At 40.5% G+C, this 27,633-nt stretch overlaps 2 protein-coding genes across 2 annotated transcripts; one reads left to right on the top strand and one right to left on the bottom strand.

Moving 5' to 3' along the window:
* Positions 1-6,599: 6,599 nt before the first annotated feature.
* Positions 6,600-10,483, top strand: b3gnt7 (UDP-GlcNAc:betaGal beta-1,3-N-acetylglucosaminyltransferase 7). The gene is made up of 2 exons (XM_005730323.1): positions 6,600-6,842; positions 8,000-10,483. The coding sequence occupies exons 1-2, from the start codon at positions 6,700-6,702 to the stop codon at positions 9,219-9,221; spliced, it is 1,365 nt and encodes a 454-aa protein (XP_005730380.1). The 5' UTR covers positions 6,600-6,699; the 3' UTR covers positions 9,222-10,483.
* A 6,078-nt stretch (positions 10,484-16,561) lies between these two features.
* Positions 16,562-24,031, bottom strand: ncl (nucleolin). The gene is made up of 16 exons (XM_005730320.1): positions 23,846-24,031; positions 22,693-22,794; positions 22,492-22,594; positions 21,943-22,074; positions 21,337-21,573; positions 20,974-21,126; positions 20,676-20,753; positions 20,405-20,528; positions 19,766-19,902; positions 19,551-19,677; positions 19,257-19,393; positions 18,922-19,051; positions 18,450-18,583; positions 18,119-18,245; positions 17,514-17,791; positions 16,562-17,309 (listed from the first exon to the last, which is right to left on the bottom strand). The coding sequence occupies exons 1-16, from the start codon at positions 23,861-23,863 to the stop codon at positions 17,245-17,247; spliced, it is 2,082 nt and encodes a 693-aa protein (XP_005730377.1). The 5' UTR covers positions 23,864-24,031; the 3' UTR covers positions 16,562-17,244.
* Positions 24,032-27,633: the final 3,602 nt, after the last annotated feature.

Here is a 27,633-nt window from a genome sequence, read left to right as displayed (position 1 = left end):
TTTTTTTTTTTTTTAATTTGTGCTCAAAAAGTCCCACTTCTGCTACTAAACAGCCCTATATGTCATCAGGATCACCGGCACCCTCTTTAGTTGTGTTTATCAGCAGGGAGCCATGTGCACTGCTGATAAAGGAGTGACGCCAGCCAAGAAGGGACTGCATCCCAGTGTCTCCCCCACCTCCTGCTTCCTCCTGTCCCATTCCTTTGAACTACGATGACCTGGATGACTGAGAACCTTCACAGACCATTCCTTTGAACACATGCGTGAAGTCGAGCCCCGCAGCTGCTCTGCTAAAGACATGAAGCTCTCTGTTCTTGTTGTATTCGATTTATTTGACACAGGATTGGAAGAGATGAGATATTAACAGAAACATTCATACCAAACATTGTAATGTCCAAAGGACAAAGTGTGAATCAAACAGACTAAAAAATGAATTCCTCCTTTTTGTGACATGTTTAACCTTTGGGAAATTCCTGTGAAACCAGTTAAACTTTTGTTATTGTGTATACACGGGATCAAATCCCTGCTGCAGGTTTTCAAGGACGCTTTAAATCTCACTCTCTGATATCTGCAGTCACCCAGAAAGACCTGTCTATTGGTGACTTTAGCATTTCTGGATTTGTGCATGAGGGTCTATTTTTTAAGATTGCAAACAGTATTTGACACACAAAAAAATTTCACCTTCTTAACCTTTCGACAAATCTTTTTCAATGGTTTACTCATTTACCCATTTACAAACACCAATGCCAGATAAGAGGCAGCTCGAGGTGCTGGCCTACCATTGAGAGGGTCTTGAGTTTACGGAGTGTCTTTATCAAGAAGGAGGTAGGCACGGGATTAGTGACTCATACCAGCTGAAAACTACCACTGAGTGTTTTTTCACAGTTTGGCTAGAGTAATAAACCCATCACGCTAAGATTACAGCGAGGCAGAGTCGAGGTGGGGTAAAGCTATAGGCTCAGCTCAATCTTTCACCTTGAAAACAGCAGTTTAAAAGAAATCACGCCAAGTATATAATTAATATCATTCAGTCAGCTTTCTCTTTGGTATGCTTCCGGAGGTCTAAATGAGTCATGTATTTTAACCAAAACAGGAAGTGCATCAGCACTAATATGGTATTAGTGGAAACTTTTGTCAGCAAAATCAGCAAAGCATGGAAAAAACCGTAGAGTGAGACGAATCTGACCTTATTTTAGTGTTTACTGAGCCTAATGAAGTCTGGTTGGCTAAAGGGGAGCCCGGTGTTTACTTGTAGCCATGGCTGAAAGTGGCATTTATAACATGGCTTGGTGACACCTCCTTTGTTCTATCCTTTCTTAGAGAGAAAGGTCCTCAAGTGATGACTTGAGTGCAAAAAAGAAGGAAAGAAAAGAAACAATCTCCTTAGGATACCTTTTTCTTGTCCAGCAGTAAATTCTTTCATGGTGACCGAGGAGCTTGGAGTTGTATTTAAGAGGAAGAAGACATATTTTCCTAAGCATGTTCACTGGTGTTAGTTAGTTGACAAAGTAACGACCAAAGTCCCTCAGGTGTTAAACTTCTTCCCCAAACCCTAAAAAGTACTGGCAGTTTTTTTTTTCCTTTATTTTGTATTAAGAATATCCTTTTCTCATCCACTCAACTTCTCAGGCCTTTCAGCTCAACTCTCTAATTCCTCCATAAGCAGAATTAGACTGAAGTCATAAAGGAGTCGGCAAAGATTTTTGATACAGTCGTTGGTGGTTGTCGACGTGAGGGACAGATATGAAAAGGGATCGTGTTAGAGTTCTTTGATAACTTTCTGTGGATTCATAACTCTATGATGTGATCCACGATTGAAATAAAAAAAAATATATTCATATATGCATTGCAGATTTGATTCTTCTATTTTCATTCTTCAGCTGACAGTCCTTATGTTGTCAGCGAAGTGGCCAGGTGAAAAGATCAGGTACTGTGATGTCCATATCCAACTCACTCGTCTGCAGAACTGCTACAGACTAAATCCACATAAGATAGGGGGGGGGGGGGGGGGGGGGGGGGGGCTGAAAAAAAAATCAAAACGGAAAAAACACAGCCAGCAGGCAACAGGATGCACATGGCCCCGAGAAGGATGACTGGTTGGATTCAGGAAATGGGGAGAAAAGCAGAGGAAGGAGAGGTTTTGGATCGCAGCTGTGCTCGTATTAAAAAATTCCTGTTTTGAAGCGCAGACAGACATTTTGTTGTTCTTTCTCCAGAAAACGAGGAGGCGGAAACACACGGTTTGCCACAGCGAGGGTTAAGAGCAGCTTTGGTTAAGGCAGCTCTGCAAGCAAGAGTTTCAGCCACTATTTAATCTAATTTCATTTAATCTATTGATTAAACATTTATTTATTTATTTTTTAGAAAGAGGGGCAATACATATTAATGAACATTTTAACAAATGAAAATATGCCAGATTATAGCCTTGGGCTAATTTCCATCTGCATACCCTCTGGCAGGTTGGTGTTAAACACAAGTTAGTAAAAACATACAGAGACACTATTTACAGGTCACGTGACAAGGACAAAAACAGTGATCACATTATACTAGAACAAACAATGACAAGGAGAGTGGACACAGAGGACAGTATAGATAACAATAACGGAAACACATCAATTATATTGCACAAACCCCAGTATTGTGCATGCCCTCACCATCGTGATATTGCGTTCACCCATTGTAATGATTGATTTGGGATTTTTCCCTTTGTTTCAGAGTAAGTAAGATTTGTGACTCACATTAAAGTTATGCTTTTATCCAAAAAACAAACCTTCCTTGAGAATGGATCAAAGGCATCCCTTGTATGCGATGTCAAAAGAAAAAGGAATTCTTTGTCATACAATGGCTGTCAATGGCCACAGACCTGATTAAAAAAAACTGTGTAGTTTGCTCTGCATTGCCTCATTGACCCCAGCACCTCCTCTGACATCAGTGGACAACCATAAAGCAATATTACAATACTTTAGCAAATCATTGTTGCTCTGTTATTTATTTTGCCCTTCCTAGAGAATAATGTGACAGGCCAAAGATTTATACAGTGGGGCAAAAAAGTATTTAGTTAGCCACCGATTGTGCAAGTTCCCCCACCTAAAATGATGACAGAGGTCAGTAATTTGCACCAGAGGTACACTTCAACTGTGAGAGACAGAATGTGAAAAAAAAATCCATGAATCCACATGGTAGGATTTGTAAAGAATTTATTCGTAAATCAGGGTGGAAAATAAGTATTTGGTCAATAACAAAAATACAACTCAATACTTTGTAACATAACCTTTGTTGGCAATAACAGAGGTCAAACGTTTACTATAGGTCTTTACCAGGTTTGCACACACAGTAGCTGGTATTTTGGCCCATTCCTCCATGCAGATCTTCTCGAGAGCAGTGATGTTTTGGGGCTGTCGCCGAGCAACACGGACTTTCAACTCCCGCCACAGATTTTCTATGGGGTTGAGGTCTGGAGACTGGCTAGGCCACTCCAGGACTTTCAAATGCTTCTTACGGAGCCACTCCTTTGTTGCCCGGGCGGTGTGTTTTGGATCATTGTCATGTTGGAAGACCCAGCCTCGTTTCATCTTCAAAGTTCTCACTGATGGAAGGAGGTTTTGGCTCAAAATCTCACGATACATGGCCCCATTCATTCTGTCCTTAACACGGATCAGTCGTCCTGTCCCCTTGGCAGAAAAACAGCCCCATAGCATGATGTTTCCACCCCCATGCTTCACAGTAGGTATGGTGTTCTTGGGATGCAACTCAGTATTCTTCTTCCTCCAAACACGACGAGTTGAGTTTATACCAAAAAGTTCTACTTTGGTTTCATCTGACCACATGACATTCTCCCAATCCTCTGCTGTATCATCCATGTGCTCTCTGGCAAACTTCAGACGGGCCTGGACATGCACTGGCTTCAGCAGCGGAACACGTCTGGCACTGCGGGATTTGATTCCCTGCCGTTGTAGTGTGTTACTGATGGTGACCTTTGTTACTTTGGTCCCAGCTCTCTGCAGGTCATTCACCAGGTCCCCCCGTGTGGTTCTGGGATCTTTGCTCACCGTTCTCATGATCATTTTGACCCCACGGGATGAGATCTTGCGTGGAGCCCCAGATCGAGGGAGATTATCAGTGGTCTTGTATGTCTTCCATTTTCTGATGATTGCTCCCACAGTTGATTTTTTCACACCAAGCTGCTTGCCTATTGTAGATTCACTCTTCCCAGTCTGGTGCAGGTCTACAATACTTTTCCTGGTGTCCTTCGAAAGCTCTTTGGTCTTGGCCATGGCGGAGTTTGGAGTCTGACTGTTTGAGGCTGTGGACAGGTGTCTTTTATACAGATGATGAGTTCAAACAGGTGCCATTCATACAGGTAACGAGTGGGGGACAGAAAAGCTTCTTACAGAAGACGTTACAGGTCTGTGAGAGCCAGAGATTTTCCTTGTTTGAGGTGACCAAATACTTATTTTCCACCCTAATTTATGAATAAATTCTTCCTACCATGTGAATTCATGGATTTTTTTTTTCACATTCTGTCTCTCACAGTTGAAGTGTACCTCTGGTGCAAATTACTGACCTCTGTCATCATTTTAAGTGGGGGAACTTGCACATCGGTGGCTGACTAAATACTTTTTTGCCCCACTGTATACACCTGAAATAATCGATTTTAAAGTGGGAATGCTTAAAAAAAAGCCTTTTCTGCTTATACAAAAAAATCCCATCCACACCATCCCACAGAAAAGAGATGTACACTAAGAAGTGAGAGGGTTGTTTTTTTTGGAGAGTAAATCAGATTTAATCATACGGCAAGTAAAGAAACGCTTACTTAAAAGGTAAAAGCTCAAACATGTGGGATATCTAATCAATTATTAACAGTAATTCACAGTTTAGAATAAATAATTTGGGATAACCAGCTGCTTTCGGCCACATCACAATGCAAAAATACTGAGGACAGAGTGTATCACTTGCTTTTTTCTTCTGTAGTGGCTACAGCCATAGAAAAGAACAAGAATATCAGTAAAAAAAAAACAACACACTGAACCTAAACTAATGGGGCTTAGTGTCAGATTTACTTAATAATAGTCTGATAACTGATATCTTGGGAGTTTCATTAGATTAACGCAAGTGGAGGTTGGACCTTAACAACTGAGTTCTCTGGCTGTTCAAAAGACTGTAAAAATGAGGAGAAATGAGGAAGACTTCCTGTAATGTAATATCGCTGATTGATTCTTATTTGCAAACATTTCTACAGGACTTACACCAGATGTTAACAAAAACACTGGTTCCAACAATTATATTCAAATACCTGCCTTAAAAAAACAAAGGAATTCTTTCTTCTTTCAGCTGTGTGACATTCTTTCTTCTTTCAGCTGTGTGACATTTCATGGGACTTATGTATTGTACTTGACTTCAATCTACTGCATTTATCTGACAAAGTTAATGGTTACTATTCTGTATAGAGGGCTTATGTTGCTATAGCACGCCGCAGTCTTTATAGGGCATGAGGTACAAACAAGTGGAATATGAAAATGCAGAGGAGAGCAAAGCGCGAGCTACCACTTTATGTTTCTTTAGATAAATAATCCAAACTATATATACAGTTTAGTTGGATAAATCTTTCTTGTTACAAAAGATATGGGTCTTCCTTCCTCCTCCATAACTGTCTCTGTGGTCTTCCTCTTTTCTTCCTGCCTGACAGCTCCATATTCAACATATCCATGTCCAACCGCCAGCCTAATTTTGTCTCCAAGCCTCTCAACCTGAGCTCGTCCCTCTGATGTACTCGTTTCTACTGTTGTGAGTTGTGAGTGATCAGGAAAGGGACAATATAAACCCTCACACGATTCCTCAAAAGCATTCATCATAGCATTGCTACCCTCTCTTTTAGTCTTGCTGCTATCTCTCTGTCGCCATGTCATTCCTCTTCTCTCCAGTGCATACATCTACCTCTCCAGACTTTCTCCAGATACCACATTTCCTGTCCCGGCACCCTATCGCATGCTTTCCATAGCGCCACAAAGACACCATGCAGCTCCTCTTGACTTATTTATGCTTCTACATCCACATTCTCAAAGCCAACATTGCATCTGTGGACCTCTTTCTCAGCTTATAGCCATATTGCTCCTCACTGATGATCACCTCTCTTCTTATCCTAGCTTTAGCAACCCTTTCCCATAACGTGATGGCATGGATCATAAGTTTCATCCCCTGTAGTCGACTACAGCTCTGTACATGATCCTTGCTCTTGAAAGTCGCCCACAGGCTTCTTCTCCATTCCTCAGGAATCCACAATTTTGTTGAATATTGGTGAAAAAAAACTCTGCCTTCTCTCCATACCCTCACAGATATGTGATCAGGACAAGCCACCTTTCCACTCTTCATCCGCCTCATACAGACGACATACGTCTACGTAAGTAAATAAATGACAAGAAGTTCAATATTTGCTTTGTCGCAGGTTTAAGGGTAGTCGGCTGATGATTAATTGGCCTGTCGTGGACACTATGCATCCCTCTCTGTTCATTCATTAACTGTTGTGTGTGTAGTCTAGGCTACGTAACGGCGGCTGAGCTTTTAAAGGCGGATCTCTGCGCCTGAGCGCACTCTCCGCGGCGCAGACCATACAGCGCACATTCGCACCACAGTCCCTGAAAACCTTTAAACTCTCTCTTACACGGGACGCTTGATGCTTTAAGACTGTTTCGATGGAAAGGAATGTTTAGCTTTTTTCCAAGAAGCGGAAATTACATAAAGCAAAGTCATTCTACCTTTAAAAAAACAACAACAACAAAAACACTCAAAACTAATCGATCATCGCCGGCACATCATCACAAAGAATCTGACGCACAAGGAAAAATGTAAGTGGCGTATTTTATTAAAAGATTTAATTACGGATAGTTTATCCTCTCTTTTTTTTCGTCTGATCTGACCGTAACCTCTTTTTCACTTATTTCAACTGATTTTCTGTATCTTTAAAGTCTATTAGAAAGTAGGCTTGTCAGATAAGCAAAAAAGAAAAAAGAAAGAAAAAGGAAAAGACAAGGAGAAAGCAACAATTGAACGTTGAGAATTAGCTTTTGAAATAACCAAACAAAGAAAAACCACAATATTTAGTGAGAAGCAAAATGAATCGATCTCTTATAGAGTTTTAAGGACTTAATCACATTATTATTGTTGTTATTATTATTACTGATGTTGTTGAGAACAAATACACCTGTCTGTAACTTGTAGCTGTATGTCCACTGTGTGGCTTCAGGAGGGACTTTTTTTGAGGATGGGGGTGGGGGGAGATAGTGATCTTCAGAAGTAGAGGGGCCCATGCAGGAATAGAGGAGTGTCTTATTGATCATGAATGCAATAAAGAGCCATATTGCCTGGCATAGAAGAAAATCTGAAGTACAATCCATGTTTTTAAAATCCACAGACAGCACAGATGCTGGTTAAATAAGTCGTATTTCATGACTATTCTTCTATAGAAAGTTATATATCTATGGTGGGGTTTTTTTTCTCTAGAAACATGGTAATAGTGAAGCCTCTATAGGTTGTGTAATCTATAAATGACGTTTCAAGTGAAAATTGTCCAGGTGTCATAGGACTTTCCCAACTACATTTTAGGCCATACACAAAACTACAAATGAATCTCTGGAGACGTGTGGGTATGCTGACAATCGGTGTGTCTTTTCTCTGTCTATACAGCAACATGTTTGTTATGTAGGTACCCTCCGAGGGTGTTGTGTTATAGTTTTGATGATTTTCGCCCTTATGTGTTTTTTTCTTAAATTTTCTTTAAATAATTAATCCTAAATGAACATTTGTCACTTTGCAATACACAAATCTCTGCAGAAATAAATAAATAAGCTCTCATTGTTTGATATAAAGACCTGGAGGTAATCTTTGTATACACTGCACACATATGCCTTTCACTAACAATGTTTATATAATCAACTTTCCCTCTATTACAAGGTATAATGTTGCCGTGTCTAACTGGAATCCCATGATTTTTATCTTCCCCCAGGAAGAATAGCAGAGATCGTTGGAGAGTGTACAAGAGGGTGAGTGTCATGTTTCTCCTAGCCGTGGTTGCATTGGCCGTCCAGAGAGGGAGCATCAGCTTCGAGCTGGAGAGGCACGCTCGTTTGGATGCTGCTCAGGAAGCAGGATCTGGAGCTGACTCATACCTGCAGATAAAAAGTTTCTGGAAGTCTGGCAGCTACCAGTCAAAGCCAAAAGCTCCAACCACCACAGAGAAGTCCAGAATCCCTGAGGACGGCAGGCCCACAACTTGGGATGTAAAGAGTTCCAACTGTAGCGCCAATGTCAACTTTTCTAAACACGAGTGGTTCAAGAACCTCGAGGACAGTTTCAAGCAGTTTTTGCTTTATCGGCATTGCAGATATTTCCCCATGACCCTCAACCACCCTGAGAAGTGCACAGGGGAGGTGTATCTGCTGATGGTGATTAAATCAGTGGCCACTCAGTATGACCGCAGGGAGGTCATCCGAAAAACATGGGGCAGAGAGCAGGTGGTGGACGGCAAAAGGATAAAGACCCTCTTTCTTCTTGGTAAGTCCTCCAATGAGGCAGAAAGGGCAAATCATCAGAAACTTGTGGAGTATGAAGACCAGATTTACAACGATATTCTTCAGTGGGACTTCTTAGATAGCTTCTTCAACCTGACTCTCAAGGAGACCCATTTCCTCAAGTGGTTCCATACTTACTGCTACAACGTGCAATATGTCTTCAAGGGGGATGATGACGTCTTTGTCAGCGTGAAAAATATTTTTGAATACCTGGAAAACAGCAGACACAGGAAGAACCTGTTTGTTGGGGATGTGATTTTCAAAGCGAAGCCTATTCGTAAAAAGGACAACAAATATCACATCCCTCAGGCTTTGTATAACAAGACGCACTACCCTCCATACGCAGGTGGAGGCGGTTTTCTAATGGATGGAAGTCTCGTGAGTAGGCTTCACTGGGCCGCAGACACGCTGGAGCTTTTCCCCATCGACGATGTCTTCTTGGGCATGTGCCTGGAGGTACTTCAGGTCACGCCTGTCAAACACAACGCCTTTAAGACGTTTGGCTTGGTGAAAAATAAGAACAGCAAGTTGAACCGAGAACCTTGTTTTTTTAAGAACATGATTGTGGTGCACAAGCTGCTCCCGTCGGACCTCCAGCACATGTGGAATCTGGTCAACAGCGAACTAGTCTGTTCACAAAAGGTGGAGCTCCTATAGCTTGGCGAGAACACCGGGTGAACAGCGATACCGAGCGAGCTCAGCCTTGCCTCGGTGACTGCTATGAGGAAGTGCATCGCACTGTAAGGCAGGAGCCAAACCTCCTGGTATAGTTTATCAGAAGCTGTATGTGGAGTGAAACCAGGACAATATTTGAATTTTCTGTTTGTGAGCAGTTGTGCAATTTCTTGAAGAGGATTATCAAAAGTAAATTATACAGAGCTTATTTTATTTTTTATTATTTTTTTAAGTTCAATTAGAATTGTGTGCTTACGTTGGCATTTTTAAGGACCAACCCCCGTCGGCACACAGATTCAGAGAAAACCAAACTGTGCTGCTAAATCAATGGGCATACTAAGTTGATTAAGTTGTCATTAAGTTGGTGGGTATTTTATTCTCTTGTGTCTTTTTAAAAAAAAAATAATGACAGAGACTTATTCCTCTTTATCCTTCCGACATGATCTAGAATTGTCATGAATCACAACATCACCAAATCACACTGAACCCACTAATGTGAAAACAATTAATTGTGGTGGTGAACAAAATCCCAAATGCCTTTTATTTTATATATTATGTCTTATTTTGGATTTATCGTGGGAAATCATGTTTTCTTGGGTGAATATCAAAAATATAGAGGCAGCTAGTATTAGTGGGACGCCCTAGCAGCCAGGGTACAGCCTGCAGTTATGCTAGCAGTCTTCAAAGTGTTGCACATTGCATTCATGTGGACAAGGATGTCATGCAGAGAAACAAACAACTCTCTCTACCTCAATGATTTGGACAAAAACTCTTTTGTCTTTGATCACGTTTGGTCACTATATCATGTCAATTCCTTCCTATGCAGTACTTGCTCCTAAAGTAAGATTGATACTGTCTGTACTGTTGTATTCCCTACACTCGCTGACTTGATCTGGAGCTCTTTTACATATATGCTAACTATTTGGGGGGGAAAACGACTTGTTACATACATGTTTTCTTTTGATTTGAATGTGCTGATATACTTGACGTGAATTTGGTTGAGGGGTTTACAATGACACTGTGAACTTAAATTCTTGCTGGTACGACCATTATGACATGTTAATTTAATCGTCTCCCGAGAAAAGGGGGGGCTTGCCTTTTACTTTTAACTTAAGGCAACGGACGATAAAGGAATGTAAATGACCGATTGTGGTTGGTGGTGGTTGTGTCTGCATAATGTAAATATACGTAAAAATCGTCATGTACAGAGAATGCCATCTGTAAATAAATATCATGACAATTGACACTGTGTTTGACTTTATCTACATCAAATGTCTGAAAATAAGATAAATCCAACAACAGTGGATTGATCTTCCCAAAGAAACTACGTGGAAGTAAAAACCAAGGAATTGTGGTATACTTTAACAGATAGACGTTCAATGTGCCTACAGTAGAGAATTCTCGCTTGGGAGGGGAGTTGGGATTAAGGGCCGATCCAAAGATATGCTCAATAAAAATTAATAAATGTGTGAAAGATAAAGTGCTTAAAAATGGCATAAAATATATAGTATTCTGTGCCAAAGCTCAAAGCTCTTGAAGTAGTAAGTTAGACTAAAAAAACCTACATGAATCCCAATCCATTTCTACTAGCGTAATATGTGTGTTGTATAATCCAGCAGGTTGGATTATAGCCTGTTAAAAAACGACTTTTAGCTGCTCCCTTGATGACACGGGTGTGCCACCCTGCCTATCTGATTTGGCAGATTCCTACGCAGGATGCTTTTCCTGATGCAACCCCCAAAGGATCTATCTTTGACAGAAGGTGGAAAGGATCTCAAAAAACTACAAACACTTCAGGTTTTCACTGAACTTTGTGCCCCTTTTTCCTCTTTTGTATTTGTCTTCAGAAATGCGCTGGCTACTTGTGGCATTTCCCACTTTTTCTGTCACGTGTCTCCTTCTTATTACTTTTCAACAAGTCCGCTTGCTGAGACTGTTACACCGCAGTGAAGCTATCTCACAAAAAGATAACGAGGGCATCGCAAAAGGAAACAAATACCCCCTTGTTTTCCACAATCTCTTTCAGGACAACAGAAGCCATGCAGAAATGGAATTTGCCTTCTCTGTATTGTATTTCACCAGGACACACTCACCGGCACAAAAACCATAGCTTAAGTTTTATCTCTTTCCCCTTTGTTAAACAGAGTGATCGGAAGTCAAACCCACAAAGGATCGGAACCGAAATCTCCCCATTGTGAATTTGCTCTATCGGTGTGTTTTATTGAGTATGAGCTGACAATAGGACTGAGCAATAGCTGAGTTTTAATTTTCCACACTGCATATAGCGAACAGGGAGTGACAACTAGTTTACACAGAGGTCAGTAAATAGTGACTGTACTGCAATGTACAATGGAAATGGTGAGAGTCAAAGGTATCTCCTCTGCCTTAATTGTGTTCCTATTTTTCAGCTGTTAAGCCGTCCCAAACCCAAGCACCCAAGCAAGTAAAACAGCCACAGCAGAGCAACCAATTCTTACTTCACTACCTTTTCCCAACCAAAGTGACAAGAAAAGAAAACACAGGCTTATCAACTACTGGCCGACATTTACTTTAATCTAAAGTGAATTTCTCACCACGGTGACTGTTATCACTGTGTGGGAAACTAGTGCTGTATGGTCAGTCCACAGCCAGTTTCCCAACCAGCCTGTAGACCAGGAGCCGAATATTTGCTAACACTAATTGGAGGAAGCTTTTGATGTCAGCGTGGCCAATGGGTGAGGTGGACAGGGATGCAACCCTTCACACCAACCCTCTATTTTCTTCAAAGACCTTTACAGCAGCAGCACTGACATAACAAAAGATGGGAATGTCTTTGCATAGACTTAGATTGAGAGCCGTCTACAGGCTGAGAAGTTGGAAATAAACTGCATATTTGTTTGTCACTGGCCCAAGGCAGAAAATCACACTGCTATGTAACAGTATCCCAGTGTTTATTAATCGAAACTGCTATCCAGCATACCAGTGAGTCAGCTATGTAAACTGATGTATCCTTGGCACACACAGAAACTGTTTGCACTCAGGCATGAGAGCAGATACAGATATCATGGTGCTGATCAGTCAGTGTCACTATTATTGTTCCACGGTAGTGCCCTATAAACCCTGTTACAGAGACTTTTTACATTTTTCCTGTAAGACATGACACCGGAGGTGATCCCAGTGTGTAAAAGCAGCAGTAGAACTTTGCAGAGTCATCGTAATACCCACGAATGAAAAACCAAGCACATTTTTTTTCAGTATTACAAGCATCCAGGAAATGTAAAAACGATACTATTGTAGTGAAAAAGTCATAGATGTTTGTAGGGTAGTACTGTGGAACACTATTGATACTGGGTTAGGATTAGGGTAGGCTAGGATTTGGCTTGTAATCCTCCTGTATTTCTTAACTTTTTGGTGTAGTATGAATGGCAGTTGGGGAGGTGTTTGTCAATAGAAAAAGCTGTCCAACTTATGAAAATGTAATTTAAAGTTCAAATTCTATTCACTCCTTCACATTTCCCAAAGCCTTCCGGTGGGCCAGATTGAAGCCTTTGCCTGGCCGATTCTGGTCCCTGGGCCTGATATTTGAGATAACTGCTATAGACATTAAGACAAAAAACACTATACAAAAACAATAAAGTTAATAAAGCTTGCACCTTTTCTTTCAAAAATATGTGTTTTGGATGGATAAAGTGGCATACAAAACCCCCACAATCTTTACAATCATTATCTGTGCTGTACGTAACTGCTGTACATACGTGAAGAGAACTAGAGTGAGATTATTTAGATTAGCTGATTATCAGATGAGATAACACTCAGTGTTTATTTATGTGTCTTCTTGTCTGTCCACATAAGCTTTCAACAGAGTCCTGAAACAGAAAAGAAAGCACGGCAGTCACTGCAGACGACCGTCACAAGGCCACAGAGAAACGCTAGCGTGACCTCTGTCAGTGTTGAAGGCAGGGAGGGGTTGGGGGTGGTACAACAAACCTCTCAATGGAGGTATTCAGTGGTGCCATCATCAGTGCCTCCTGCCCAGGCACCTACAGGAACAAAGATCCCTGTTCAGCTGGGAGAGCCATCTGATGGCAGCATGGCGCTGTCTCCTGTCTGCTGGTGTCACTGACAAAAGACACTCCTGCCACAGGAACTCCGAGTCAGGTCGCACCGAGTCCTCTTACATGTGAACAATCAGAGATCAGAGTTACAGTAACAGCCCGTCCTTTATAGAAGTGCTGTTTGCTGATAGTTTTTGTCACCTACTTGCCTGGATTACATAACTTTTTTGCTTCTTAAGATGACTTTTTTTTAGCATTTTTGCCTTTATGTGATAATTGATCATTGAAGATACACAAGATGATGGGGAGAGAGGAAATAGAACGATTATATTATATGTGTTAGAACCTCTCCTGCCCTTAACAAAAATACATTTTTAATGTCACTCACACCTTTTGCCTTTTAGATGAATAAAGCATACACAGGAGTCACTTTGCTAAACTCTGACTGCAGCTTCTGGCTTGTGACAGGAATGTTGTTTGTGTTGTTTGCTCAAAGTGTTTTAACATCATTCATGAGATTTGTTTGACATAGGCTAACTGTATCACTGTTTGAATACAAGCAATCACTTTTTGTGCCTAACCCCTGGGTCAGATTCGAAGCTGGCTGCTGTATTTTATGATTTTGGCAATCTGCATAAAGAACTGCTTTCTATCAGACATCCATTACCTCTGTGGTAAAGCGTGTTAAGACGAGTTGATTCGTACTGAGTGCAAATCTCTCAGGCTTACTTGCGCCTCATTTTCAGTCGGCTTGCCCTCTAGCGGCACCATGTGGTTGACTTATTTAGTACAGCAGTATCTCAACATGTATTCAAAGCACTCGTGATCCTCAGACAAAATAATCCCCTTCTTGTCTAATCTTTGGAATCTTTTTATGGTGTTTTATTTTAGGATCAGAGCCTGGTATTCCCATAGTCCTCATCGTGCTTGTTGTCCACTTTGTATGTGGTAAAATAAACCGCAAGTGTTCCCAACAAGCATTTTATTGACTTTTAGAGCTACCTTTGGCTGCTCCCTGATTCAGAAGGGAGGTTGCCACAGCCACAGGTGTATTTGATTTAATTTGAAAGAATGTCACAGTTCAAGTCTTTCGATACATTTTTCACAGGTATCAAGTGTGTAAAGATAACAATAAGAGTTTTTGTATCCTGAGGGACAGGTATCCACGTTTTAATTCCCTTGCTCCGTGCTTAAAGCAGCAGAGTTCATACTCGCAGGTCATTAGGAGACAAACATTTATTAAGTAACTTGGCCCCAGTGTGTTCAGTTTGTATGCTCTGTTGTGTTGTATTATTAAAGAAAGAAATCCTGTTTAAACGAATCTGCTTTTATGAGATGAAATCTTTAACGCTTAACTTTCATGACGATTAGCAAACTTTGCTTTGGAGCCCGAATGACTTTTAAGAGCTGAGAGGATAATCTAGTGACACTGTGTCTGTGTGTCATCATGCGTAGGCTATAGCTTCTTGGGATAAAGCTCAATCAAATCAAGTCCAAGTTTAATTAGTTATATACAGGTAACAATGGCACGTCACTACCAGCAATGAAATTTTTAGGTCAAAGCCCCTTAAAAAAACAAAAAAAACAAACAAAAAAAAAACTGATTACACATACGTAACATAAAGAAATATATAAATACAAATTACTAAAAATACTGTACATGTATTTACATGTACAGTGTGTGCAGTGATTGCACCAACTGTCTAATATTTCAGTTGTTCAGTAGAACTGATAGATTGTGGGTAGAAACTGTCCCTGAATCTGCGAGTCTGGATGCTCCTGCATCTCCTACCTGATGGAAGGAGTGTGAGAGGTGTATGGCTGTGGTGGGTGGGATAAGAGAGGATCTGTGGGGCCTTCCTCCTACAGCGTTGTCAGTAGAGGTCCTGGATCCTTGTTCTTGCTGATGTTAAGAGGCAGATTATTGTCCTGACGCCATGATGTCAGGGCTCTTAGCTCCGCAGTCCTGCAGATCCTCTCACAACAAACCCCATTTTTCTATTCAGATCTTTCTTATTCTGTATATTCAATATGAACACCATACATACATTCCAGAGGTTTTAGGTTTATGAAATTTCATAGTTAAACAAGAAATAAAAAAAACTGCTGGCCTACAGATCACAAACATCCAAAATAATGTAACAAATTGTGAATAGCGTCAATTCGCATTAAGGTTTTGGAGAGAATACCAATAATGGAGCAAGCCTCTATGAGCGAGCAATTTGCAATGGTGGGAAGGAAAAATTCCTTGTAATAGGAGGAAACCTGGAGTAGAAGCAGGCTTGGGGACGGACAGCCATCTGCATTGATGTACTAATCTTTAAAGCAGAAAGGTTTGTTTCCTGAATACAAACTTGGAGATTCTTCCACAAGGAGGCCCACAAGTAAACCAGCAGTCTGAGCCTGAATTGCTTGATTATGATTATGAGGTCTTTAACAAGGGGCCAATAAAAAGAAACCAACATTGAAGAAATAGGATCTCTTTCTCATCTTGGGATTTCAGCACTTTCAGAACAGCCTGTTTATAATGATGCATGCATTCAGTAATTCTAATTAGAAACCGTTTCTACGATTTCTAGGGCTGATTACAATAACCTCAATTTCTTGTGAACTTATGGGTGATTCAGGCCTTTCAGATAAGCCTTTAGTTCACTTCATGGATACATAAAACTATAAAAGTATCATCCGCACAGCAATCAAACTATATGCATTGTTTTCTAATATTACCTTATAAAAGAAAAGCATGTATAATGTCAATAGAACTGATACTAGCACAGAACACTGTGACCAACTTATGTTAAATAAGATTACTCCCAATTTAAATACACAACTGTCTATCAGATATGTGACCACAACCACCGGAGTGCATCTTTTAATACTAACAGGATCTCTGTAGTAGACTATTGTGATTAATATTATCTAACACTGCACTGAGGTGCAACAGAACAAGTACACAGTGCACTTTCAGAGGCCAGAAGATATTTATAACCTTCACCAGTACGGTTTCTGTGCTATGGTCTGTTTCTGTCAGTAAACCCTGACTGAAACATCAACGACATCATTTCCTTCTCAAACTATGTTAGTTTTTCACAAACCTTTGAAATTGGAGGAAGACTGGTAAATAGTTTGATAACTTTAGCTGGAACTGATGTTTTTTTTGAGTAGTGGTTTAATTAGAGACAACTTTAAGTCTGCACATATCCCATTGACAGAGAAACTGATCAGCACTAGTGAAAGTGGACCCTGTCTAAAGGACATGACTTTGAAGACAAATTATTGCAAGAGTCATTTAAAAATCACCACATACAAGGTTTTAATCGTCTGAAAATCGTCAGATGGGGAAAAAAAAAAAAAAAATTTAGTCAATGCACTACAAATATTTTATGTTACATAGATTAGAGGTCTTTCATTTGCAACTCAGACATCGACAGCATCCCACAAAACAAGCAAAAATGTGAACATTTGTCATTCTCAACATCCAACTCATGAGGAAGGACTCAACTCTTATCAAAATATGCTTTGCACATTACAGTAAAAATTAGCTTCTAAAGTAAACTAAGTGACAAAATAAGAACAAAACATATGGATACAAGTGTATTTCTTTTTACAAAAGGTAAAATGAAATCATACAAACGGTTTAAATTTACACAATGTATCTGACAAAACCAAACATTTTTCACAGCGAACCTGATCTATTCCATTTTATTCCTCCAGAAAAGCAAGTGTGCTTCAGGGGCGTGAGGTGCAGGTTTGCATTTAGGACATTCAGTATTCACGTCTTGATTAAGCTGAAAAGGTCAGAAGTACCATTCTGGCACAGAAGGGGGGATGGAAGGTCTGAGGGGTCTAAATAAAGGGCTAAAATGCCCATTAACAGTTAAATATATACCAATGACGCTTTGTGGAATGTCCAAAAGCTCTGAAAACTGATGCAACCAGAGTCCTTTCAAAAAGTAAAATAGACTAAGACTTTAGTCATCAAACTTTATTTTCTTCCCCTGGGGTTTGCCTCCAAAGCCACCGCCACCTCTTCCACCTGAAACAAGAAAGACGGGCAACTTAATCTACAAGGCAGCATGTTTAGCTATTTTACAAAACAAAGATAAAGAGGCACACTTAGACATCGCTCTGTTTCAGTTAACTCTTGGAACAACAAATGTAAAAATCTACCGGCTTAAAGCTGCAAGTCAGTTGAAAAGATGACCATTGTAGCCACAGGTTTAGGAGTTTAATCCCTTACCTCCGAAACCACCGCGTCCGCGTCCACCTCCACGAGGTCCTCCTCGTCCTCTTCCACCGCCACCACGACCACCAAAACCGCCAAAGCCACCACGGCCTCCTCTGCCGCCACCTCGACCGCCGAAGCCGCCGCCGCCACCTCGGCCTCCACGGAAGCCACCTTCACCCTTGGGCTTGGCGTAGTCCAGAGTCACCTTGCTGCCGTCAATCTCGCCATCCTCCATTGCCTCCTTAGCTGCTTTGCAGTCATCCTCATTGCTGAAGTCCACAAAGCCGAAGCTATAGAGCCAGACAGGTTAGGGGACGAGATAATGGAAAATGATTCTAATTAATAAATGTAATTCTAATGCAGTGCCATGAATTAAACTATTTTACTTTGTCGGGTGAAGTATTGGTTTTTAAATAACTCATCTGAGCAAAGTCATCCAATTCAAACCACATCGAGTCTGTTTCACATCAGACATGGGCAACTGCCACTAAGGCAGCTGCCTGTTTAACTGCGACTTTGCTCTCCTTCTCATACGAAACCGTACACTGTCATTGTTAGACAGAGCGGTGCTCAAGAGAAGTGCTGGAGAAGGAGTGTTTGCACCTGTTCAAACTTACCCCTTTGATGACCCTGTATCTCTGTCTGTCACTATCCTGGCTGCTACAGCACCCTCAAAGGCATCCTTGAGGGTCTCTTCTGTTGTGTCCTCAGAGAGACCCTTGACAAAGAGGGTTTTAGTTGGACCTGGTAGAGAAGATGGCATCATGTAAATAAGCAAAATAATACCCATCTGGGCAAATCTAAACAATTCAACAAATTAAAATTCAAGGAAAGATCAGCTCAGGACTTGACTATCTTTGAATCTTCACAGAGTTTCAGGAGATAAAGATTTCATCACAGCTGGAAGAGTCTCAACTAAAAAGACAACCGATTGGTTTCATGACCTACCTGAGTTTCCCCTGTTCCAATCTCTGCTCTGGCTGTACTCCAGTCGGATTGATCGGCCTTCAATTTCTGTGTTGTTGAAATTTTCTAGAGCATCTTTAGCATCATCTGTGCTCTCAAACTCCAGAAAAGCAAAACTAAGGAGAGAAGAACAACGATAGAAAAAGAGTCAACATCTGTTTTGAAATGCTTCATCTGAATGTCTCACTGAGGGCTATTAGGGTTAAAATGTTTTCATTTTCTCATTTTAGAAAGTTTACTGTAATTGTTGCACAGCAGACATAGGCAACACCCATGTAGGTGGGCAGGCCTGTTCTAACTGTGCACTGGCTCTACTTCTTGTGCGACTCCAAGTACTATCACGAGGAAGATTTACAGGAGCTCAAGAGAAGGCGCAGGTGTTTTACACACCATGACTACATTTGAAAGATTGAAAGCCCTCGTTGGGGTTACCCGTGGCCACACAGACACTCACCCTTTGGGTCTGCCATCTCTCTGTGGAATCCTAATAGAAACAGCTTTCTCAAATGTGGACTGCAGCACTTCCTCTGTTGCGTTGAAGGAGAGATTGTTCACGACCAGGGTCTTGCTGGCTGCTTCAGATGCTACAAAAAGAAAAGATGAAACATTCTTCAGCTGTCTTATGTTATGTTCACTATAGATCAGTACATTTGCAGAACTGGCATTGGCCATACAAACAGACACTTTCATTAAGAGTATAGATACTTGTGCATTCTAATAATTGAAATTATTGGAACTGCTTGTTACAAGTAGTTTGTCTCACAGTTCTACAAAATATCTCAAGCTTACCTGATGCTCTGGCTCCCATGTGGCTCTTCTCTCCAGTGTAGTCAATGATGATGGATCTCCCCTGTACTTCAGAGCCCTGGGTCTCCTCCATCGTTCTCTCTGCATCAGCCTCAGTTTTGAACTCTACGTAAGCAATACTGTAAAAAACAAAACAAAAACATGGAACATACTCTTAAAAAAAAGGAACTGAGTGATAATGATGAAACTTAATCAGCAGTTCATGTTCTACAACTACTGCCCATAACTTCAACTGTTTACTATGCTGAAAAAATTTACAACCTAGCTTGTTCTTACCCTTTGTTTGAAGTATTCTGGCCAGGAGGCACCCGGATTTCTACTGCGTCTTTAAAGATCTCTTTCAGGTCATCTGCCGTTGCGGAGAAGGGAAGGTTCTTCACAAACAGTGTCCGTGCGTCCTTCTCTGTGGGCCATATGTCAGTGTCAGCGAGTACAGGAACAAAATTATTTTCCATCCACAAAGAAATGTTTCAATTCATGACATCCATTACCTTTTTTGGTGTCTTGCGAGCCTTCTTTGCTGCGGGCCTTTTCCAGTTTCACTTCCTGGCCCATGACCTTTTTACCATTGAGCTCCAGGCCCTTCTGCAGGTCCTCCTCAGATGCAAAGTCCACATAGCCAAATTTCCTGTAGAGTTAAAAATGCAAGCAACATCAGACATGCCACCTTCAATGAATTTAACTCATTCACTGCCAGCCATTGGCAGTGAATGAGTTAAACCCATTGACTCATTCACTGCAATTGACGGCTATAGACGTCAATGGCAGTGAATGAATTTAAGTGTCACAGACCAGCTTCTTTTTTTAACTTTACAAATAAAACAAGGGCGCTGTCATGCCAGTTACAATGACAGGATACTTTAATATTTTACCATAAATTTAACTTGTTAACTGTTAAATATTAACAAGCCAAGTAAACCATTAACTTGTTTCTATCAACCGGCTATGGCCAAACTGTCTTCAGATGTTAATCTCAACTACATGGTGATACAAACAGAACCAGTCAAACACATCTGATATTTGTGATACACTCAAAATCAATCACTTATACCCAACGAGTGCATTTTGATAGGCAAGAATAAGCCAACCCGAAGGGATTAACTATGATTTGTTTTAAATGTAATTCTTACTTGTTTCCTCCTAACCGGACGTCTGTGATCTCAAGGCCGTTCTTGGAGAAGAATTTCCTCAGTGAAGCTTTGATCTCATCAAAATCTTTGCTTGAGTTCAAGTTTCCAACAAACAGAGAAAACACTGGCAAACAGGGAAAACACTTCAATTACTTTTGGTGTAAAAATGCATTATTGATATTTATGTTGACATTTTAGGATTAGCATTAAGCCTCTTGTTGATAAACGTAAAGAAAGCTTATTAAAACAGGCAGAATATATTTATTCTTACCCTGTCCTTCTGACTTTGCTTTCTTGGCAGGTGGAGTGTCCTTTTTGCTCTCAGCCTTCCTCTTCGCAGCTGTGGGTTCTAGTCAGAAAGGAGAATGACGACAAAAAGAGAAAGTGAGTGGGGCAGTGAGTCTTCATTGTACACATCATCAACAAAGTACAGTACATAAGCCATCTTACAGCACACACACCGCTTTATTATAGGGTGGTGGTCACTTTTGAGTGACTTTATAAGAACTGGGAGAATAACACTTTCACTTAATTTATATTTATTTATTTTTTTAAACTCCCAAACTTACTTTCTTCTTCCTCCTCATCGTCGTCCTCCTCATCGTCATCATCTTCGTCATCCTCCTCATCGTCTTCAGACTCTTCCTTGGCTTTAACCATGCCTGCTTTCTTTGCCTTGGTGGCTGCTGGAGCAGGAGTAGTGTCCATTTCCTCTTCAGAGTCTAAAAAGCAGAATCAAAGCCGAAGACGTAAATCTCACAGTAACTGTGGCCGAATTCAAGTGCATTGAAAACGAGTATTACTGTGTGTCAGATAGTTCAAAAGGTGACATCATACGTGATCAGTATTAAGTCCCTTGTTGATCATCATACAATGTTAACTATTTCAATGGCTCCTGTTAAAAACAAAAAAAATGTGAGGATCAGTCTTACCATCATCATCGTCTTCATCATCGTCTTCTTCAGATGACTCTTCTTTAGCAGGCTGAGCCTTTGCAGCCTTGGCTGCAGGCTTTGCTGGAGTAGCCTTCTTGGGGGGAGGGGCTTCCTCTTCTGACTCGTCATCATCATCATCATCAGAGGACTCCTTTGCAGGCTGAGCCTTTACTGGGGGCTTTGCTGCAGGCTTAGCTGCCTTCTTGGGTGGTGGGGCCTCTTCTTCAGATTCATCTAGACAAGAAAAAAAAAAAAAAAAAACGAGTTTGTTCATTTCATTGCAGAAAATTTCAACAAAACCTCTTTAGAGTTCAAAAAAGGGCATTAGGTTGTAACAGCGATTGAGGATAGGACCGGCAGACAGCAAAATACACACCGGTACCGAAGACATAGCGCTGTCTTTGTTTTTCCTCCGTACATTACACACATGAGTACTAAACAACCACATGCATGCCAAGAAATGGAGGATGTTTTGTGATGCATTACATCACCAGACTGTTAGCACAAATACTTGGATCAGATTAAAATGAAGCCATTGACAGTTTTATTAAAAACACAGTACAACGGTAATTACTATCAGTCACACAATACCAAAAGCCATACCATCCTCCTCCTCCTCATCATCATCTGACTCCTCTGCTTTTGCAGCAGCTGCCTTGGCTGGTGCTTTTTTAGCCGGAGTTGCTTTTGCAGGTGTCTTCTTTGGTGGGGGGGCCTCCTCCTCCTCTGATTCGTCTATATATAATAAATAGCAAAATCGTCTTAGACAATATTATGCTCATTTTAAGATTTTATCTTGTTTAGATCAAGAATGTATATTATGAATTTAGACAACACGACACATTCACCAGTTGAGTGGAAACAGCAGTTTTCATAACTGAAGGTTTTCTTTCTAAAGACCATCTGTTTCACTGTTGTAACTAAATGTCAAAAACAACGTTTTTCTTAACTGAGCGATGCCTGATGCATTTAATAACGTTAGAGGGACTCACTTTCTAACATCTGGATGATCCTTAAACATCAAAACAAACAAAGTAGGTCAATCTCTATATATTAAAGTCCAGACTAAATTTCACCTACATACTGGTTATGTGAGATACGTGAGATATGAGTATCATTCAAGTAGTTTCATTTTGGACCTTTATTACTTACCAGAATCATCATCTTCACTTTCTGCTTTTTTGGCAGGAGTGCCATTTCCAACTTTGGTGCCTTTGGCTGGTGTGGCTTTCTTCACCGCTTTAGGTGGAGGAGCCTGCAGTTTTTTAAAAAAAAAATATAAAAAAAAAAAAAAAAAAAAAACACTTAATACCACATTTTAGCCATAAAATACTTGAGACAACGTCTTTGTACCTCTTCTTCCTCATCACTGCTGTCCTCTTCGCTGGATTCCTCCTCAACTTCTTTAGGGGGTGGAGGGGCTTTTTTCTTCTGAGCTGCTTGCTTATTTGCTGCCTTCAAAAGAAATCCCGGAATGCAAAAATTGTTATTACCAATGTTTTTAAAACCCAACAATAATGGAGCCCTACAAGTAGCCAAGCATAGATTCCGGTAAAGAAGAGGGTCTAACAATCATGGCACCCGCTGCAGCATGTCCGCAAACATGAGGGGGCTTTAGGCCACGTGGAATTCCACGGTTAAAATATAAAACAGGAGGGCCGTGCCGCTTGTTCAATAATTAAATCATCAACGGCAAACGGTTACGTGAGTTTAAAATAAGCCACTCAAATGATAACTGTGCGCGCCGATGGGGTTTCTCGGTTTTGGTTGCTTGCCTCGTGTGTCACTCAGAGCAGGCGCAGAACCCACGTGGAGCTCTAGAGGTCGGTCAGCTAGCATGCTGGGTAATTTTACCATTTGCTGACAAGCATTAAAAAATTATATTTATATATATATAAAAATATATGCCGAACAGTTATCTAGAAAGTCCGTTACGTGACAAAGTTTTTAAGTGGGGCAATTTAAACTTCACACCGAGAACTACCAATATTTCCACAAAATGAAGTAAATTAGAATCAAGTCCGGGTATGAATGCGCTAATGCTAGTGGTTAAGCTAGCCGCGTGGTCAAATTTTCGGTTTTTACAACAGTTTTCTAACAAATGTTGGTACAGGTTGGCAGGCTGGCCATAAATTGATTTTGTTTTAGTCTTTCTATACGCCATACTTAAATCGAGAGCGCGCACGAAATCCACACTAAGCAGCGGTTTAGCTTAGCAGGCCAGAGAGCCAAAAGCGAGGCACAAACATGGCTGATCGCAAACGAAAAAGGCGTAGTAAATGCGGCAACACCACCACCATGTTGATTCATTAAAAAAAAAGAAAAAAAAAGAAAAAAAAGGCGACAATCGCTGCTTTACCTGAGCGGACATTTTCTTTTTCCGCGAATTCACCCCCTTTTTTTAACAAACGCACCAACTTCTGCTTAAAGGCCTCGTGCGTAAACACAAGCCTTCTTTCTATTACAAACGCACGCACTATTTTAAAATAGAATGACGTAATCTTACCTTTGCTAACTTCACCATTGTGCTGTTGTGTGTTTCAATAAAACACGAGAAGCTGGACGTCTGAAGATGAATTTAAAAAAGAATAGCTAATGTATGCACGTGGACCTGCCTACTCGATGGGACATTGGACAGGAAAGACAGAGACGACGAAGACGCGCTCGGTACTCCCCTTCTTCGCGCGCTCTCGCCGACCCGCCCACATGACTATCTCTACCAATCACAAGCTAATGTATTTGCGTCGTGCCCGCGCCTCACCCCACATACAGGAAACATTGAATTTTACTACTCCAAGGAAATACTGTATAACTATTCTCGTCTCACTTTATCACTAAATACATGACAAAAATACGAGGCAGCACTGTCAAATCGACCGTGTTTAACCTTTAAAGTCAATGTTATGACAGTCTGTATTTAATATGAACATGTATTATTTACATTGCTATTATATCATTATTATTATTATTATTATTATCATGTTTTGTTTTTAATATACGTATAGTTATAGATGTTTACAGTTAAAATCTTAAAGAAAACTATTTTCTGCAATTTCCCGGACTTAACGCTACAGAAACCAGCTTATTGTCACATATCCCATGCAGCTGTTTACATGGCCACGTGGTTCGGCACGGTTGCCAAACTATCAACCACGTGTAGTCCACCACGAGGTACACGCTACACTATTAAACAGCGATAGTTCCCAACTAGTATAGTATAGTATAATCTAAATACTTCAAAGTGGGGTATACATAGTAGTTCAGTCCAGTTTTAGTACATGTTTTTCATGTAACTGTATACATTTAAATAAAACTTAAAAATAAAAAAAACCCTCCACATAAGGTTTTTCCATGCTCGGAGTTTGCCTTTGCAAGGATGACTACACACAGGAAGGATGTAAGCAATAGATATTTGTTGCCTTTTTGGTAGATGCGTGCATTTAAAATGATAATGATAATAATAATATTTAGGCTTTTTTTCCCTCAGTGAAGGAACCTCTTTTTAATTGCCATTAAGTTACTTTTACATTGTAGATAATTTTAAATATAAATATTCATACATTGTTTTTCTGTCGCACAATTGAATCCTGGAGCCAACCAGCTGATTCCCAGGGCAACATGAAGAGCACATTTGAGTAATTAACCCTCAACACCACACAGAGGCAGCATTGCATTTAACATCACTCGGTCTTACGGACTAGTCTCAGTGAATTACAACTATCTTTGATTTGAGAAAGATAATGTAACTTTATTGGTCCGTTCTTCTTTGTAATAATAATGATAATAATGATAATCTAACCATTCTCTTGAACTTCAATATCTTTTGTAGTCAGAAAGCTCACAGAGTAGCCATTGTTCTACCTGTCTACCTGTACAAAATGTTGCATTCTGTCCAACTTTTGCCCCTTTTCTTAGTCTTGCTGTGACATTCTGGACTTGTGATCACAACTGTAGTTGACTGTGTTTAATTATTACAGTCGTCCCACTGTTGGTGGTTTTAAAGCATATCAGTATAACTGAAAAAACTGTTTTGTGTAAAAAAAACCCACAAAAAACAACAACAACAACTACAAAAGAAAAAGAGCTACTGAAATTGCCACATTGAAATAACAAAGGTACATACAACTACACAGCAGTGTCTATGCTGAATTTGCAGAATGAATAGGTGTGCCTCTTTGCAAAAACCCTCCTGTCACTCTGTCTCTTGTTCAATTATTCACTGCTGTCTTTCAGCAACAATCATATGACCCCTTATGAGCAAGTGCTTTGGCAACAGTGGGAAGGAAAAACTCCCTTTTATCAGGAAGAAACCTCCAGTAGAACCAGGCTCAAGGAGGGGTGCAATCTGCTGCGACCGGTTGAAGGTAAATGGATGAAGACAGGACAAAGACATGATGTGGAAAAGAGCCAGAGATTAATAATAATTGAATAGAAAGATGTGTTTAAACACAGTGAGTGAAAAAGGTGACTGAAGAAGAAACACTCAGTGCATCATGGGAATCCCCCGGCAGCCTACACCTATTGCAGCATAACTAAGGGAGGATTCAGGGTCACCTGATCCACCTGATATGCTTTATCAAAAAGAAAGTTTGAAGCTTAATCTTAAAAGCAGAGATAGTGTCTGTCTTCCAAATCCAAATTGGAAGCTGAAGAAGGGCCTGAAAGCTGAAGGCTCTGCCTCCCATTCTACTTTTAAATACTCTAGGAACAACAAGTAAACCAGCAGTCTGAGAGCAAAGAGCCCTAATGGGGTGATATGGTCCTAAAAGCGTCACACATGATAGCGTCACACAGTTGTTGCAGCTTGTCAGCATCACATCCATGATGTGAATTTTCCAATCCATCACATCCCAAATGTGTTCTACTGGGCTGAGATTTGGTGAATGCACTTACTATCTCAATACGATGAACTCATGTTGAGAAAAACAGATTTGGGTGATCTGAGCTTTGTGACTCGTTATCCTCTTGGAAGCAACCTTCAGAAGATGGTCATAAAGGAATGCACATGGTCAGCAACAATACACAGGTGGACACAAGGGGCCCAAAGTGTTCCAAGAAAATATCCCTCTCACCATTGCAGCAAGCTGAATCACTGATACAAAGCAGGATGGATGCATGCTTGCATGCCAGATTTTGATCCTCACATCCAAGTGATGACCGATCAGACCAGTTTACATTTTTTCAGTCTGCTGTCGTCCATTTTTGTTGAGCCCGTGTGAACTATAGCCTCAGTTTCCTGTTCTTAGCTGACAAGAGTGGCAGCTTTTGCGGTCTTCTGCTGCTGCAGCACATCTTCTTCAAAGTTCAACATGTTGTGCATACTCTTCTGCATACCCTAGTTGTAACAAATGTTTATTGGAGGTACTCTTGCCTTCCTGTCAGCTCAAAACAGTCTCCAATTCTGCTTTGACCCTTGTCATCAAGAAGACATTTTCATCTAGAGAGCTGCTCACTGGATGTTTGTTTTTTTGTTTTTGTTTTTAGAAACCCTAGAAATGGTGTTGTGGGATAACCCCAGCAGATCAACAGTGTCTGAAATACTCAGACCTGTCTGGCACCGGCAGCCATGTCTCATTCAAAGTCACTTAAACCACCTTTCTTCCTCATTCTGATGCTCACTTTGAATTTCAGCAGAACATCTTTAACATATCTACATGCTTGAATGCACTGAGTTGTTGTCATGTCATTGGACCATTAAATTAATTGCTTAATCGTGCAGCTGAACACGTGTGTCTAATTCAGTGGCTGTATTTTAGAATGGTTAAAGATCAAATATAACAACATTGAAACTAGTAAACAAATTCACATGGCAATGTGACCGTGTACGGCTATATGCTGGCCTTTGATGAAAGCTTTTATTAACTGGAAGCTCTGCCACTGAACACACTGGATTTAACACAGCAGTGTGATATATTTCTTGCTGTTGTTCAGTGTATGTTCTATTTTGTTGTTGGTGGGTGCAAAAGGTGTTATAACGATCCCCAAACACTACTTTCATTTTATTATTTTATCCTTTATTTTTTTTTAGACTTATGTGACTCATGTTTCTTGAACACCAGGTACATGAGGTGGGCATGTTGCCTTTGTGTTTTCCAGAGTAGCGTTTACACTTAGTGTGTAGTGTAACAGCTAGGTAGGCAGGCTGTTCTGAACAAGTACTGGATATTACGTTCTTTTCTTTTCAGTGAATTAATTATTGACTTTAATTCGGCTTTAGTTCTATAGCACCGGCCACCTCAAGGCCTGTTTTGTATGTGTGTGTGTTTAAAGTTGTATTACTATGAGTATGACCTT

Source organism: Pundamilia nyererei, unplaced genomic scaffold (genome assembly GCF_000239375.1).
Source record: "Pundamilia nyererei isolate P.nyererei 1_Seehausen unplaced genomic scaffold, PunNye1.0 scaffold00036, whole genome shotgun sequence".
NCBI classification, from domain to species: domain Eukaryota; kingdom Metazoa; phylum Chordata; class Actinopteri; order Cichliformes; family Cichlidae; genus Pundamilia; species Pundamilia nyererei.
Note: the sequence above shows the minus strand (reverse complement) of the source record. Positions and strands in the feature narration are given on the sequence as shown.

Excerpts from the sequence above, each read along its gene's own strand:
- b3gnt7 (XM_005730323.1), top strand. The coding sequence starts at position 6,700 with ATGTTTAGCTTTTTTCCAAGAAGCGGAAATTACATAAAGCAAAGTCAT. Across the intron at positions 6,843-7,999 it reads TCTGACGCACAAGGAAAAAT|GAAGAATAGCAGAGATCGTT; the intron begins GTAAGTGGCGTA and ends ATCTTCCCCCAG.
- ncl (XM_005730320.1), bottom strand. Across the intron at positions 19,394-19,550 it reads CAGAATACTTCAAACAAAGG|TATTGCTTACGTAGAGTTCA; the intron begins GTAAGAACAAGC and ends TGTTTTTTACAG. Across the intron at positions 17,792-18,118 it reads GATACAGGGTCATCAAAGGG|CTTCGGCTTTGTGGACTTCA; the intron begins GTAAGTTTGAAC and ends CTGGCTCTATAG.